Source organism: Triturus cristatus, chromosome 4_1 (genome assembly GCF_964204655.1).
Source record: "Triturus cristatus chromosome 4_1, aTriCri1.1, whole genome shotgun sequence".
NCBI lineage: Eukaryota > Metazoa > Chordata > Amphibia > Caudata > Salamandridae > Triturus > Triturus cristatus.
The window spans coordinates 729,353,325-729,371,513 of record NC_140585.1 but is presented as its reverse complement, the minus strand read 5'-3'; the positions used below and the strand labels follow the sequence as shown (position 1 = coordinate 729,371,513).

General features: G+C 46.4%; 1 protein-coding gene across 2 annotated transcripts in view; it reads left to right on the top strand.

Moving 5' to 3' along the window:
- EEA1 (early endosome antigen 1) overlaps window positions 1-18,189 on the top strand; it is a 603,471-nt gene that overhangs the window by 244,213 nt on the left and 341,069 nt on the right. For both annotated transcript variants that reach the window (XM_085653202.1, XM_085653203.1), the window contains exons 15-17: window positions 6,086-6,286; window positions 10,392-10,505; window positions 17,637-17,792. In XM_085653202.1, coding sequence (XP_085509328.1) covers window positions 6,086-6,286; window positions 10,392-10,505; window positions 17,637-17,792 — 471 coding nt within the window. The remainder of the gene's footprint in view (window positions 1-6,085; window positions 6,287-10,391; window positions 10,506-17,636; window positions 17,793-18,189) is intronic.

The window sequence follows — 18,189 nt, the reverse complement described above, 5'->3', positions numbered from 1 at the left end:
TCAGATGTGGACTGGATACTGCCGACTCGCTAGGCAGGATGATTTCATAGTCTGTAGCCCTTCGACACTACTCCTGGCTGATGCTGACTGGTTTTTCCGGGTATGTTCAAGCTACCCTTATGGACATGCCCTTTGATGGCCGTCGCCTGTTCGGCGACAAAGCATACAACGCTTGAGCGCTTCAAGGACTCTCAGACTACTGCCAAGTCCTTGGGCCTTTCCACCACCAGCCGTGCGCAATCTGCTTTTCGCTCCTTTCTGGGCTACGGAAGGGGTGCCCCACCACCTTCCGCCCAGAGCCACAGGCCGGCGCAAGCTGTTCAGCCCCTGCATGGCCGGGGCTGTGGGACCCACTGCTGTGGACGGTCCTCCACCTGTCCAGCCTCCTTGTGTGAAGATTGAGCGGTGACAGTTGACAGCCTTCTACCTTCCTCCCGAAATCTGTGACGTTATCTTGGCAGCCCGGCGTCCCTCCACTATGATGGTATACGCCTGCAGAAGGAACAAATTTGTGGCATGGGGCGCTGCAAAGGCTGTGGATCCCCTTTCTGCCCCCCTTTCTGAGGTTCTCTTGTTCCTCCTGTCTTTGGCCCAGCAGGGCTCTTCTCTGGACACTCTAAAGGGCTACCTCTCAACCAATTCAGCCTTTCTTAGGCTTCCTGATCGTAAATTGCTTCCTTAAGGGCATTACTCATCTTTTTCCTCCTGTCCCCTTCATAATGCCTCAGTGGGACTTGAACTTGGTTCTTACTTACCTTATGTGCGCCCACTTTTTGCAGCTTCATAACTGTCCTCTCAGACTTCTTACTTTAAAGACTGCCTTTCTGGTTGCCATCACCTCTGCTCACAGGGTGGGTGAGCTCCAAGCTCTTTTTTCAAAGCCTCCCGTCCTGGCTGTTCATCCGGACAAGTTCGTCCTCGGAACCAGACCTTTCTTTCTTCCCAAGGTGGTTACTTCTTTCCACATGGGTCAAACCATCACTTTGCCCACCTTCTTTCCGCATCCTTCTAAGGAGGAAGAGAGGTTCCACCGTCTGGATCCAAAATGTGCGCTTTCATTTTTTTTGGTTCGCACCAAGCAATTCCTGGTGGAATTTGTTGGTTACGTGGGTGCCAAAAAAGGTCGGGCCATGCACAAACGGACCATCTCTAGGTGGGTTGTTTTGTCCATCATAGCTTGCTACTCTTTGGCAAAGAAGGATCCTCCTGTGTGATTGCGTGCCCATTCCACCAGAGCAACGGCAGCTACCAATGCTTTGGGACGGGGAGTCCCCCTCAATGACATCTGTCAAGCAGCTACTTGGCTATCTCAGCACAAGTTCGCAAAACTCTACTACCTTCACAGCCAAGTCCGGAGAGACGGCTTCTTTGGCCGTTCTGTTCTCCAGGACTTTCTGGTGTAAACTTGGTTCGCAGACCCACCACCGGGGTTGGTATTGCTGGGGTATCTATTCTGAGGTGAGGAATCCATAACTAATTGTCTGTTTCAGATGTTACTTCCCTTCGGTAAGGATATATCTGTAAGAGACGTAGATTAGTTATGGATTCCTTTCCGCCCCACCCAGCCTCCTCGTTCTGCGAACTGACTTCTAGGGTAAGGGAATCCCTTTCAGGGCCCTAGTATTGTGCACCAGTGGTCAGTGTCTTGCATGGCTCTACGCTTCTGGCGTGGAATGTCGTGTAAAAGAACTGACGTCTGCGCGTGAGGGCGGTGTCTAAGTAGCTACCGCGCCATCTCCCCGGCGACCACGACGCCAATGACGAACGCGGAGCTGACCGACGTCACCCTTCGACGCGCAGAGGTACCGCTCACGAAAAATTCTCCGTATCCAGTCTGACGCCTGGAGGTAATTCTAAGGTGAGGAATCTATAACTAATCTAGGTCTCTTACAGATATATTGTTACCGATGGTAAGTAACTTGTTCTTTAGTCATATACAATGAGTACCTACGTTTGTGTTGGGAATAGACGCAGTCTGATACCTGAGCCTCATTATGTCTGCCGATACATGATATTCTATATATAGTGCATATTTTCAGGGTGCGATTGGTGAAATAATTGGTGAATCCCAATGATTGTAAGATGGAACAATATGACCTGCTCATAATCAGGCAATGTACATTAACACAGTTTTAACATAGTTAAAACAAATGGAATAAATGTTAGTGGGTGTAAGAGTGAGGGTGCATTTAGGACTGAGAAATCTTGAGGGGACCATGAATCTTATCTGGTGGTATTATTTAATGGTGCCTCTGACGGAGAAAGGAAGGGTTGGACCATTTGTGTCCTTATCATGAATAATCGCTAAATAATTCAGTTCACGCTGATGAATTTCCACCATTCTTCAAGACTGTTTAACCCCTTTCTTATTGAGTTGCATTTATCAATCCATTTACACTCCAATGAAATCCGTGAAATGTTACCCCTTCTGGGAGGGGTTTTCGCCTTTTCAGTGACCTGCCAGCTTCTCTTCTGCAGTGTGGGATCTCTCCTTATAATGCTGGACTAATGGAGCATTTTCAACCAGATATTGTATACTGCTTCTGCTGTATTCACGGGTAAAGCTCAGAAAGAGATCAAGGGAGTTAAGCCACACATTGAAGGTTTCAATGGATGAGGCGTCACCACGCCAGATCACAAAGATGTCATCTATATAACGCTTCTATAAGATTATTTGATCTCCGTATGGGTTCCTCTCAGCCAAAACCTGCTCATTTACAAAGGAGTGCATGTATAGATTAGCCAAACTTGGTGCGAATGTATTGCCGATCCAAGCCCCGGACGTCTGAAGGTATAGGAATTCTTCGACTGAAATACTTTTTCTTTCATTGCCAACGTGGCACACTCCATAATAAAAGGAAGGTGTGGTGTCCATGGCACATTCTTGCAGCAGTACTTCCACTGTGGACCAATTTGGTGTTGCTGCGCCTATCTGTGGGATCGATTTGGGATTTCCAATTTGTGCGTTTGTATGCTGGATACATGCTACCCCCACCTGTGATCTGTCAATCCGTAACCTCGGGACTGGGTCTCAGGACCTGCCTAACCATGTTTTTTGTATTGAGGTTGTTGTGGAGTTCACAGCGGGTGAATTTGTCAATAAAGATGCTTTTTCGTTTTTATAAATGAATGTATCGTCATTCATATTGACCTCAACGTTCTCAATATTAACACAGATATGCCCTCACATGTAATATAATGCAACCTGCCTTAGGTTTGCACGACCTGTAGTAGGTGAGACCTACACAGTGAGTGTGCCGTTTTTTGTTTTAAGTCGTAGTTTGCACCATGACATGCAGTTTGCAATAGCAGGTTGCATGCAATTTTTATGGGGGTCCCTTAAGGTGGCATAATAAGTGCTGCAGTCCTTAGACACCCTCTTTAGTACCCATGCCCTAGGTACCACTTACTAGGGACTTACAGGGGTGCTCAAGTGTGTGCCAATTGTGTTATGATTAGACTATTCTACTTTGTTTTTTAGGGCAAGAGCATTGGCACTGGGGCATGGTTAGCAGAGACCTAGTGCACATCAGTCGAAAAACATCAGCATTAGTATAAAAAAGTGAGTGTGACCATGACAGAAAGGGGCACTTTCCTACAACCCTCCTCACACAGCTGCCTGGCTGCTTGGCAGATAAACAAGCAATGGTTTCAAACTCCCCTTTTTATAGTCTTTTTGCAGACACCAAATGTAATTTAGTGCCTGGGTCTTTGAGGTTTTATGTTGCCTCGTCCTCTTGAAAATCAGTCTGTCACAGCAGGAGTGTCTTCAAAGCTGAAAGTCCCATAACTTAGGCCATGGGAGTGACTAGAGTTCACACCTGGATGTCATCTACAGTGATGATTCAAAAGGTTATACCAGGGCCCCCAGCCCTACTCTTTATGATTCTCTTCCCAGCCCTATCTCCTAGCTTAGTTAACAACACAGCAGTGGAACTTTAAAAATGAGTGAACCTGTAGGCCTCACTCCAGTGACTCGGTTTAAAATGACCTGTTCACTCCTACTGATCACTTCAGAGTGCTGCCACTACGAGCTCGTGCTACCTAACTCCAGGTGAAGGCAGTAGCCTTCCACCAGTGAGGGTAGCGCTTTGGGTGCCCTTTACGGTCCAACAAGACCACAGTCCTGGCGCGCATGCATAATCCATGTTTGACTATGACCACAAAAATCCGCATTCGGGATCCAGACATCAGTACAGTTGGGCACTCAGGCTATGGGTGCACACCCATTATCATGCAGAGGACCTTTCTATCCAAACATACTATTTCTCAAATCCCACAAGTTCCTTTTCATTGCCTCTCCAGAAAAGAAAAAATATTGATTAACACTAATCCTTTATTTACTTATACAGACAATATCTGCAACAATGGTTGCCTATTCATATACTGTCACAAATAGCATACTATGTTGGGAAAAGAACAGGTCTCCTGCAAGGGTAAATGGGACTTCACTACCAAAACTTTGTGTACAGCACACTGCTAGTCTGAGTATCTGTCTTTGAGGCCTCTGTATAGTTTGTGCAGCACCATTTTCACACTATTTAAACAGACGTGAAATCTCACTATGAATGTAACTACACTGAGAGAGACAAGGATGATCACACTCCCCCCCCCTTATTTACTAAGGCATAACTTTCTTTCTACACAGACTATGCTGCTTTTTAGAAATGAGGCAATGCGAATATGGCTGTAACCATCCTCATCATCCGCAGGACTCTAGCTACAAAGTCACGATTCTCTATCTGTTACTGAAGCAGCACTTTTAATGGTGCCATTATGCTTTGTTGTATCAGACATCAGTGCACAGGGTTGGTGTCCATATACAGCTTCTCAGTCTTGTCTGGTGGCAGGGTGAGGTCAGTGCTGAGTCTGGTGGTACCACTTATCAGCATGTAGGAGCAGTAGCTGGGGAAAAGTTTCTGGATATAATTTAACATCTGGGTAAGTCAAAAGGTGAGCAAACTTCAGTTAGTGTCCACCAGAAATTTTTACTAGGCTTGGGCGTAGGTCACGGAGTTTTGCAACCTGGAACTCTGCGAAGTTACAAAAAAAACCTCTGCCAAGTTCCGCGAGTGGCGGACTGCAGTGCGAACTGCAGTTTGTGCTGGTATTTCTGCCGCTCGGGTATAAATTCTACCCGAGCGGCAGCTCGCGCTCACGAACTTACTGTTCGCGATCGCAAACTTACCGATCGCGAGCGGGAAAAAACTCTGCTGCACATTGCAAAGCGTAGTTTTCTGAACTCCGCGGAGTGCAGAAAACTCCGCGAACGGAGCGAAGATCACTACCCAGGCCTAATTTTAACTAAACGTAGGTAACGTCTTCTGCACTTCTTTAATCAGCTGTAGTGTGCAAACCGTGAAGGAGAGGAAAGAATGGTTAATGAGACTGACATTGTTCTTGTAGAATGTGGCCAGCAGTTATGCAGTATGGCAAATTAGTCCGACTGCTGCTATACTAGATGCTCCTGATCACATTTATATTTGCCAAATTATTTTCAAACTGTTGAAGCTTTTGGAAGTGTGAACGCAAATCCAATGTTTAAAGTTGTGATAAACTTAGAAGTGTTCTGTAGGTTATGTCCTTCCCTGTGTTCTCCCGTAACCCTCTGTGGGTATGTAGTTTTGAGGACCGAGGGGCACACATTCCTGAAGGGGCCTGCTAAAGGGGCCCACTTAAATAAATGGGTTTGGTAATGGGGGTGGGGGAAGTCTTTTTAAAAGGTTGACAAAAGATGGGACTGTTGCTCTGTTGTAATATTATTGTGAGAGTCTGACGTGCAGTAAGGTATTCCTTGAACTCTTTCATGGATCTCTACAGAGATGTGACAACATTTAATCCTTGTTTGCAGCATTTGCACTTTATTCATATGACATTCAGTGTAAAAATAAAGGTCTGGACCAGAGTTTTCATGTCATGATTATGTACAATAATATCTATATTTATCTATATCTAACTATCTGTGTGTGTGTGTGTGTGTGTGTGTGTGTCAACTATCTTTTAACTGGCTTTTGATGTCTTAAATTACCAGCACAGAGCAGGTGTTTACATTTTCACTCCGGTGCGCCATCTTTCTATTTTGTAGGTAACCCAGTTAACCGAAAAACTAACAAACCAATCGGAGAGTCACAAACAGATCCAAGAGAATTTACATGACAAACTTCAAGAGCAAAAGGCATTGCTTACAGCTTCTCAAGACCAGGTCCATTCTCTGGAAGCCAGTGTTAATGAACTAAAAGGCCAAATAACTGAAAGCAGAGATAAAATGGCCCATCTAGATACGCAGGTAAGCATCCATGCCTTTGTAACAGGTAATAAACTATGGCTATTGGTTGCCTTTTTTAAAATCGCTAATGAAACCTTAAATTTTAGTATCAGTGTAATTGTTCTTTCCTGGAAATAGTAAAGTACAGAGTGAACAAATTCAAACTTTGATTCATACGGTTGATTTCATGAATGTTTTTGCACAACCATATTCAACTAAGGTGCACGAAAATCTCATCTGCTGTTGCAAATGAAAGATTTCAATCACTCTATCGTTATCTGGGACAGCATTTACACCTAAGATGAGACTTTTGAATGGCTTTGGCTACTGGGAGGAATACTGAACACCTACACAGTTGTAACTTTGTAGGTATTTTCATACCTTCCACATTTTGTGCACTTTATTTGCACACACAATTTTACTTCCAAGAAGGATTGATGAAGTGTGTGTATTTTAGCAGTAATATTATTCTAGTAGAGAAAAGTAGTTTAATCAATTAATGCCCGTTTTTGCCACCACTATTTTTGCAGATTGTGTGTATGAACATGGGTAGTGCAGCAGATTATGCATGGAAATCTATACTTTTGCTTAGACCTCCTTGCAATATAGATGTTTACAGGCACAGTCTACCTCCAGCAATGACTCTTGGTGCCAGTATTCTCAAACAATCAACTCAGATTTGTAGAGCACGTCTAATCGCCACAGAGAGTATCCAGGCCACAAGTTCTTCCTGGGATCAGTCAACAAGCCACGTCTTGAGTCCCTTTCTGAATTCCAGGAGAGCGGATGATGATTGAATGTGAAGGGGAAGGTCATTCTAGGACTTGGGGGTGAGGTAGGAGAAGGATCATCCTCCACGAACGTTTGCAGATGCAGGGAGTGTGTGCGAGGGAGGGAGAGTGCAGGTGTCTGGAAGGTTGGTGGAAGTTCAGGTGCTGGTTGATGTATTCTGGTCCTTGATTGTGGAGGGCCTTGTAGCAGTGTATCAGTATCTTAAATTAGCATCTTTCCTGGATGGAGAGACAGTGGAGGTTCTTGAGGTGGGAGGGTGGGGGGGGGGGTTTGATGTGGGTTGGTTTGGAGCGGTTGAATACGAGTCTGGCTGCTGAGTCCTATATGGTCCGGAGTCCCTTCAGGAGTTAGGTGGTGATTCTGGAGTAGGGCTCGTTGTCGAGTCCGCTGGTGATTAGGGCTGGGTGCTGATTTGGCGGGACATCTGAAGATCATTCAGAGCATGTGGAGGGTGTCGAAGCAGGCGGAGGAGACTGCGTTAATCTGGCATTTCATGGTGAGTTTGCTGTCCAGGATGATTTCTACTTTGCGGGCATGGTCTGTCGATGTGGGTTTGGGTCCAAGTTTGGAAGGCCACCAGGTGTCCTTCTACAGGGAGGTGGTGTTCCCAAAAATCAGCACTTTTGTCTTGTATGTGTTGAGCTGCAGGCAGTTGGTCTTTATTCAGTCAGTGACACTAGTCATGCAGTTATGAAAGTTGGTCCTGGTGGTGGAGGGATCTTCTGAGAGTGAGCTGGGTGTTGTCTGCATATGATATGATGTGGAGGCCATACATTTCTGACAGTATTGGACCGGGTTGCATCCTGTAAGTGTTGAACTGGGTGGGGCTGAGGGATGAACTTTAAGCGACGCTGCAGACTGTGCTCTTGGGTTCCTAAGAGAAGGGTGGAATGTGGATTTTCTGGGTCCGTGCTATGAGAGAGGATGCGATCCATTTGAGGAAGCCTCCCTGAATCCCAATGTGGTGAAGTCTCTTGATGAGGGTTTGGTGGGATACAGTATTGAATGCTGCTGAGAGGTCAAGGAGGATCGCCACCCTCCACCCCCACCGGTACTGGAGGGTTCTGATGTCTGTGTCAGTGATCAGGATGGTCTTCTATTTGTTCTAAAAGGTAGTTTAGTGAATCCTTTAAAATCAGCTCAATTGGAAGAAAGCTATGATGAGTAAAGTTCTTATTTTTAAATTAATGTTAGTGAATGAGCAGTTACGTAATGTTGAAGATTGTAATCTTTATCCAACCTGGACAGGTCATGTTTATACCATACTTTCAAGGCTTTCTCTCTCTTTCATGCACTTATATTTACACTCTCTTGCTCATCTGATTTCTCACACACTGTACACAGATTAAAATACTAAGCTGATAGGCAAACCAGTTGTAGCCGTTGTAGGCCATCATCCCATGCTAAAATATTAATGAGACAAGCTGAATATCTTATACTTGGTGCCACTACAAGTAAATCTGTAGTATGGCTAAGATAAAATAATGATGGTTTTGTAGAGTGGAATGCTGAGCGTTCAACATCGAAAAAAGTAGAACCATATTAGCAGTACCCATCTACTGTCAAATTAAAGTGTAAAAAAGAAATCAGCCAATTTCCCTTTTTATGAACGTGTTTCTTAGCAATAATGAACGGAAACTAGTAACATATTTTTAGGTCTCGCCTAGCGATGCAGCGCATGCGCTGCTCGCCTTGGTGAGATCTATTGTTGTCGGTATCTTGGCCGAAGGGGAAAGGACATGTGCTCGCATGTGGAAGACAAGACATGTGCACGCGTATGGCTGAAGGCGTTACCATAAAAGACAGCAGGCGTGCAAGGACACAGGGTCGTGGACTGGACGTGCTGCGGGATCTAGTGCTAGGCAGCTTCTTCCAGCATTGCCATGTGCTCCTTGTCTCCCCCGCTTCCCCTGAGGAGAGAGCGCGCCTGGAGTAACAGATCCACCAATGGATGGGAGACGACACCGGTGTGGTTGATGTGACGCACGTGCCTCTATCCTGGACTCCTCTGGTTCCGTTCTTAATTCTTGCCCCAGCCATAGCCGCTCTCTTTTCACCGCTCCCCGCGGATTTTCAGTACCTGTCCGGCCGATCCCGGACTGAGAAGAGAACACCGTTCACCACCCCCCCCTGCAGCGGCGACTAAGTTGCTGGCTGCGCTGCAAGGTCAGATACGTGGCCTGGCCCGTGAACTGGCCAGCCTCTTGGAGGAACTGGGAGTTCGCAAGGAGTGCTTCTCTATGGGCGCGGTCCACCGACTCGTAGCTGGGGAACTGGTTGGAGACCCGCAGGGCAAGAACAGGAGGAAGACCGTGCCACACAAGTGCTCCCTGTTGCTGATCGACCAAAGCTTAGACTTGACAGGTAAAGATACGCAATCAAATGTTTTAATACTGGGCACCATAACGGCTATGCCATAAAACATCAGGTGTTCTACTTTCCAATTGTATTCGTATGTTCACGCACTTGGTAATGTACTATATGATGAGAGTCTCAGAGACGAACATGCTAAAAAAGACTTAAAGATGTAGGGTGAGATGGTAGACCACTCACGGGACGCTGAGGGAGCAGAGAATGTAGGATCGGCTCCAGGGTCACCCATACCCGCATTGCTGACCCCTCCCCCCTTCCCCACAGGCTACTGCTAGACCTGGGGTAGCCTTAATCATTGAGTCGCTCCTCCGCCCCTCCCAGCTGCATGTGGACCAGATACGAGATGAGGTATTTGGATTAAATCGGATACGACAGCTCACTACCATTTACAGAAAGCTGGGGGTCAAAGGTCATACTTTGTTTGCTCCTGTCCTTCCTCATTCATTGCATTTACTAACTCCAGTCTTTGAAGTTGATGTATAACTACGGTTCCCACCTGGTATGGCCAGTCTTTTAAAGTGATGGTTGCTATAAAAACAAGCATTTGCAATGAAATAGGTCTGGTATTTGCGACACTTTGATCTACTGGCATTGTAAATGACGAACCTTTTATCCGTGTTGGTTTTAAAAACAGATAAATGGCATTGTCACTTACAATGCCAACAGCTTCAAATTTCCCAAATGCGAGATCTATTGCATTGCAAATGCTTGTTACAGTACATTGACAGGTCCTCAGCTGTATTTAAACCACCCTCCATGCTGCCCATGCTCTAACACACATAGCATGACCTACTGTCAGACTTTCGGACCACTATTTCTGTGTTTCTGTTACTGAATTAATTACCTATTTTTGTAGTTGTTGTGGATGATCTTTAACAGTCTTGCTATGACTGAGTTTAATTACAGATTGTAGCCATTAAGGATGTTTTTAATAAAATCATTGTTATTATGGTAATTTCAGCTTAAAGCCAAGACCGAGCTGCTCTTATCAGCTGAAGCTGTGAAAGCCGCACAGCGAGCAGATCTTCAGAATCATTTGGACACAGCCCAGAATGCACTACAGGATAAACAGCAGGTAAAGTGAAAAAATCAATGTGACATTATACAGTAGTTTGCTTCTGAAAATCTGATAGACATTTATCCAAATACCAGCTATTGCTTAAGAGAAAAGCAGGTTGCAGTTAAATCACAAACACTAATCTTTCCTAGCTCTTATAGGACAGAAAACACCACTTTTTGGAAAGACTTTCTAAACCATTGTCTATGGTATTTACAGGCTTAACTTGTGAAGGAATTGTGCCAGGGTCCAAAGGGTTAGAAGTCTGTGGCTTGCACTACTTTCCACCTCATGTCTCTTTTATCCACCACCAGACACTCCATACTGTTTCTCACTCTTGCAGGTTCGTTTTCATCCCTGTTATACCCCAATGTCACCTTATATCCATGTTTCTTTCTCTCCTTTTTCCCTTTTGTATGTGTCTCACTCTTGTTTTGGGTCAATGTCAGATGAGGAAAGTGTGATGGTCTTCCAAAATGAGTGCTAGTTGAACCACTGGCTCGAAGTGAACCCTGGTTATTTATATATTCTTAAATGACACTGAGGTTAGCTTACACTGAGGTGACCTGTAGAGACCTATGGGTATGCTAAAACAAGGGTGATCCAAAAAGTGAACTTTCCAGACCAAAATATTATTTTCTTCTTTGATATTGTCTGTTGCCACATTGTGTTGAATCTGTGGCGTGTAGTTTGTTTGTTTTTGCTCAAGATCTAGGTGTATCGGAGCTGTTAAAATAAAGGTTCGAGGCATATGAACTGCAGATTACACACTTGTGCATAGATCGCCATCTGGTGTTGGGCCCGGATGTTTGCAGTTTGTTTTTCCTCTTGGAAAGTCTTTGGAAGTCACGCGGTCGGTGACTCCTCCTTTGGATCGTATTGTGCATGGGCTTCGGCTCCATCCTCAGATTGTTTTTTTCCGCCATCGGGCTCGGATGTAATCTTCGTGCTCCGGTTCCGAACAGCTTCCAGTTCGACGATCGACGCGCAATCCTCACCCCAAACCGCGGTATTGTTTCGATCGTGATCTCCCCTACTCGACGCGCCTTCTCATCGGCACAGACCTTCGGTTCCAGTCGTCGACGGCGGCCTTCGGGCCTCTCCAAGCTTCGGTCCTGGCTAATGCAAAGGACTCCATTTAAAAAGTGCCCTCGATGTGGGTCCAAATTTCCCCACACGGATCTCCACGAGGTATGCAATCTCTGCCTCTCCCCTGAACACGAGGCTCGAGACTGTCCGGCGTTCAAGTCCTTCCGGTCCAAAAAAACTATTCGGGACCAAAGAGCCAGAAGAACTATGGCGCACTCCTCTACTACGATTCCGGATGACATCTTCGGAGAAGGCATCGACGCTCCAGAGCGTTACACCGACGAGGGCCTCGTCAGTGCTTCCGAAGCAGACGACTCAGATGTGGAGGACATCACCCCAGTGCAGAGGGTCGTGAGTACTGATCCCCCCCCCCCCCCCCCCCCCCCCCCCGCACCCCTGCCGGCACCGAAAAAGGCTCCGGTCACACCTTCGCCTCCGGGCCTAGGCAAGACCAAGGACACTGCTTCCAACACCGCACCTTCGGGCCCGGTAAAGAAGCCAAGCAAGCCTTCCGGCGGCTAGGGCTCGAGCCAGCCTATCGTCGGTGCCGATGAACACGCTTCGGCACCGAAAAAGAAGCCGACCTCCATATCGACACCGAGCCCCGCACCGAAGCACTCGGGGTCGAAGCCCTGCTCTTCGGCACCGACACCACCTTCGGTGCCGACCAAAGCACACAAGGCCAGCGGCACCGACACTTCGAGGCCGAAACCCATCTCGGCGCTGACCAAGCGTCCGGAGGTTCCCAAACCAGGTTCCAAACACTGAACCGGCACAGAAAAGCCTAAAAAGCCAACGGCCCGACGCCTCCGGCGCTGACAGACCGAACAGCCTCACCAGACTTATTTACACCGGATCCCTTGCAAAAAACACTCACCAAGGATCCAAAAACTGGACATTTGACACTTACTTCCAAAAAGAGACATTTGGAGAAGCCTGCTCCACCTCAGTCTCCAAAGAGGAAGGACTCTGCTACCTCTCCGTTCAGAATACCTCCCCCACTTCTTCCACCTCCTCCACCTCCCCCACCTCCTCAACCTTCCCCGCCTCCTCCACCTTCCCCACCTCCTCCACCTTCCCCACCTCCTCCACCTTCCCCACCTCCTCCACCTTCCCCACCTCCTCCACCTTCCCCATCTCCACCCTCTCCGCCTTCTCCACCCCAACCTCATCGTTCTCCCACCCCTTCTCCACACGATGATGATCACGGGGACCCATATGATGACATAGGGGATGTCCCCCAGGACCTACCCACAGGGGACCCCACCCCTACAGGATCCCCAGACCCATGGGACGACTACAATATCCCTGATATCCCCAACGTCCCACAAGATGATCTTTACCCCTCCAGACCATCTCCACCAGAAGACTCATTGGGGTTCCACCATCTACTGCAAAGGGTGGCACACTATCACGGGGTAGACTTGCATACCGACCCCGTGGAGGAAGATTTCCTCCTTGACACATTCACCACACATAGGTCTACCTCCATATTACCTATGCTTAAAGGAGTGGTAAAGCATGCGCCAGAAGTTTTTAAGGACCCAGTTAGGGCCAGGGTCATTAACCCGCGCATCGAGAAAAAATACAAAGCTGCCCCCACAGATCCCTCCTACATCAGAGGGCCAGCACCACTAGATTCTCTAGTGGTATCCACTGCATGTAAAAGGGCAAATTCCCAGGCGTCAGGCGAAGCACCACCACCTGACAGAGTCAAAGCTACTGGACGCATCAGGAAAGCGCACTGCGTCACAAGCAGCCAATATGTGGCATATCGCCAATACTCAAGCGCTATTGGCCAGATATGACGGGGCACATTATGACGAGTTAGAAAGCATAATGCACCACCTCACTGAATAATAAAAAGCTAGGGCCAACAAACTAATTCAAGAGGGTAAAACTATTACTAACACCTCTATAGGCTGTGCCGTAGATGCAGCAGACACAGCTTCCAGGGCCATCAATACCAGCGTCCTCCTCCATCGCCATGCTTGGCTAAGAATATCTGGGTTTAAACCGGAGGTACAAGCCTCCATCCTTAACCATCCCTTTGACCAGGAACATCTATTTGGCCCAAAAGTGGATAAGGCCCTAGAAAAAATGAAGAAGGATACGGATACGACGAAGTCCAGGGGAGCCTTACAGTCACACCCTCCTAGACGCTCCTTTCTCTGCTCTTCCTTTCGAACTACATCTAGAGGCTACTCCTCAGACACCGCGTCCACTTCATACAAATCCCCTACTCAGTCCACCTTCACGAGGGGTTATCAAAGAGGCGGCTATAGGGGTAACAATAATAAAGGCAGAGGCAAAACAAACCACGCCCGCTCTGCCACAACGCCTACCCAATCTCCCTCCTACAGAAACAGGCAACAGAAACAGGCAATAGAACCCGTTCCTACCAACCAACAAAACATGGAAGTCTACTCCCTATATTTTCTCATACCAAAAAGGGATGAGAGACTGCGACCCATCCTAGATCTCCGGCCCCTAAACACATACATACACTCAGACCATTTTCATATGGTAACGCTTCAACAGGTACTTCCGCTCCTCTCTCAAAAAACGACTTTTTGACCACCTAAGACCTAAGACGCTTATTTCCACATTCCAGTGCACAAAACTCATCGGAAGTACCTCAGATTTGTAGTGGACAGACAACACTTCCAATTCAAAGTGCTCCCGTTCGGAGTCACAACAGTGCCAAGGGTATTCACCAAGTGCCTAGCAGTGGCGGCAGCACATTTTGCGAAGACAACACATCCACGTCTTCCCATACTTAGACGACTGGCTGGTAAAAGCCAGGTCATACAATCAGTGTGTACAACACACGTCTACCACCATTCAACTACTCCACCAGCTGGGCTTCACAGTAAACCACCAGAAGTACCATCTCCAACCATCCCACATAAAACAATACCTTGGTGCCACAATAGACACCTCAAGAGTACTAGCCTACCCCAATCCTGCCAGGATTGCAAGCATTCAAGCTCTACGCACAAAATTCATAGCACAACACCCCCTTCCAGCTCGAGTGTTTATGCAACTAATAGGGATGATGGCCTCTTGCATTTTCATAGTACCTCACGCAAGACTCCAGATGTGTCCTCTTCAAGAGTGCTTAGCGCGCCAATGGAACCAGGCCCAGGGTCAATTAACAGATCTGGTGTTGGTAGACGGTTGCACCCATCGCTCACTGCAGTGGTGGAACACCACAAACCTTGCCAAAGGTCGACCGTTCCTGGACCCGGTTCCTCAAATAGTACTGACAACGGACGCATCACTCTCCGGCTGGGGAGCTCATCTACTACATCTCACCACACAGGGCAAGTGGACACCTCAACAAAAGTTACTCCATATCAACCATCTGGAGTTACTAGCAATCTTCTTAGCCCTAAAATCTTTTCAAACTCAAATTTCAGGCAAGGCAGTCCTGATCCGAACAGACAACATGACAGCCATGTATTGTATTCAAAAACAAGGCGGCACACACTCTCCACAGCTCTCTCACCTAGCACAGAGCATATGGAGATGGGCAATACCCCAGAAAATCTTTCTCCTAGCTCAGCATGTCTCAGGAGTCCAAAACACAGTGGCAGATCTGCTCAGTAGGCAGACACAACAGATCCACGAGTGGGAGCTTCACCCGCAAGTTCTTCACCCGTACTTTCAAATGTGGGGGCATCCACAGATGAACCTCTTCGCCACCCACGAAAACACCAAATGCTCAAGCTTCGCCGCCAGATACCCACACCCATTGTCCAAAGGAAATGCGATATGGATGAACTGGTCAGGCAGATTTGCGTACGCTTTTCCGCCACTCCCACTCATTCCACTAGTGGTGCGCAAACTACAACAACACTCCCTCACACTAATCCTAGTAGCTCCAACGTGGGCCAGACAACCGTGGTATACCACACTGCTGGAATTATCGGTAGTACCGCACCAAAAACTACACCTCTCTCCACACCTCTTAACCCAGAACCATGGAGAGATCAAACACCCGGACCCAGCGCAGCTCAACCTTGCGATCTGGCTCCTGAAATCCTAGAAATCGGAAACCTAAATCTTCCCCCTGACTGTATGAACGTCATCAGAGAAGCTAGAAGACCTACCACTAGAGCGTGCTACGCCGCCAAGTGGAAACGTTTTGTTGTTTATTGCCATAACAACACCATCAATCCACTGGACGTGTCCATTCAACACATCATAGGCTACTTACTCCACCTACAAAGGTGCAATCTAGCCTACACATCCATTCGACTACACCTCGCAGCTATTGCAGCTTACCTACAAAACAGGCAACATCTAACCCTCTTTAGAGTGCCTGCCATCAAAGCCTTCATGGAAGGCCTTAAAAGAATAATTCCCCCCAGAGTGCCACCCTCACCTGTGTGCAACTTAAATATCGTTCTCACAAGGCTAATGGGGCCTCCCTTCGAACCTCTGCACAAATGCGAACTACAATTCCTAACATGGAAAACCGCTTTTCTTGTAGCCATCACTTCCCTTAGATGGGTCAGTGAGATACAAGCACTTACCATTCAAGAACCCTTTCTCCAAATGCACCACAGCAAGGTTGTTCTCCGTACCAACCCAAAATTCCTCCCTAAAGTCATTTCTCCCTTTCACCTAAACCAAACAGTAGAACTACCAGTATTTTTCTCGCAACCACAGACCATTGCAGAAAGGGCTCTTCGCACACTAGATGTCAAACGAGCCTTACTCTACTACATTTAAAGAACACAACCTTTCCGTAAGACCAAACAACTGTTTGTTTCTTTCTCTCCACCGCACAAAGGCGACCCCATCTCAAAATCAGGGATAGCTAGGTGGATTGTAAAATGCATTCAAATCTGCAACCATAAAGCAAAGCGAACGTTATCCATTCCCCCGAAAGCCCATTCTACACGGAAAACGGGGGCTTCCATGGCATTCTTAGGGAACATCCCATTAGATGATATCTGCAAGGCAGCTACATGGTCAACACCGCACACTTTCACCAAACACTATTGTGTAGATGTGCAAACTAAGCAACAAGCTAGTGTGGGCCAGGCTGTACTCAAAACATTATTTCAAACCACTGCAACAGATACGGGTGGTCGCCGCTAACGGTGGGTACTGCTATATAATCTATGCACAAGTGTGTAATCTACAGCTCATATGCCTGGAACGGAATATGCTACTTACCAGTATGCATCTGTTCTTGGCATGTAGAGCTGCAGGTCTACACACGCCCACCCGCCTCCCCGGCTACCTGTATCTGTCCCAGTTTATCTTATTTAGCTAGCACACACATGGGCATCTTCACTGTTACTACTACGCTCCATCTTTCTCTGCTGGCGAAAAACAATCTGAGGATGGAGCCGAAGCCCATGCACAATCTGATCCAAAGGAGGCGTCACCGACCAAGTGACTTCCAAAGACTTTCCAAGAGGAAAAGCAAACTGCAAACATCCGGGCCCAACACCAGATGGCGATCTATGCACAAGTGTGTAGATCTGCAGCTCTACAGGCCAAGAACAGATGCATACTGGTAAGTAGCATATACCTTATGCATCATATGTTATTGGGGAAACAGCATATCAGCAATTGCCCAAGACTCCCAGTGGCAGCGAGAACTACTGTTGGTCGTTTTAGGGTGCCACAACATCAAAAAAAAAAAAATACAACCTGAATCCTTCTGCTTGACTAGTGCCTTTAGTCCACAGATTTACCTTTGTCAGATAGTACAACTGAAATGTCTTCTAATATCCTTTTTGAGAGGAGTTTTCATGGTATTTCACAAAACCCCTCTCTTTAATATATGTAGCATCACAAATTATCAATGTAACGATCTTTGCAAACACCTTGGAGAAACTGCTTTTTAAGGAGTATAGTCTCTGAAATAACTTGCACAATAACACTAAGCTTCAGTCATATCCATATTTACATTATTTCTTTCTTTATAGGTTTTACTGGAGAGAAGACTACATTCATATAATCTAGCTAGAAAGGCTTCCTTGTCTATTGATTTGTTTTTCAAGTACAATGTAACTGCTTAGCTATCTCTTTTGATAGGAACTTAACAAAGTCAGTACCCAGCTGGAGCAGATTACGGCAAAATTGCAAGGCACATTGGAGCACTGTTCTCAGGTGGAAGGTAGTCTGAAGGAGTACAAAGAAAAATATCTCGCCATGGAACAAAAGACTGAAGAACTGGAGGCACAGATTAAGGTCTATATAAAATAATTATAAACTAAATTATTGACCTATGCTTACATTGAAACTTAAAATGTATAAAAAGCTGGTTTTGTAATTAGAACGCAGTTTTGGTGATAAAATACATATTTTGCAGTAGTAATTTGTGTAATATATTTTGAAGTGTAAATGAGTTTTCTTTTATAAATGAAATATTCAAATTATTTAGAAAAAAGTCAAATTAAGCATGCATCCGTCTAATCAAATTATCCTTTCAACCGGAAATATCCCCAAAGCATCAACCTGAGTCTGGCAAATGTTCAATATTCTCATAAGGACAGACAGAATGGGGAATCGAGCAAAGGGGGTACACACTGTTAAGTCAGTTAATTTGTGCCATTGCCCCGCACCATTAGTTCTGGAGCTCCACTGA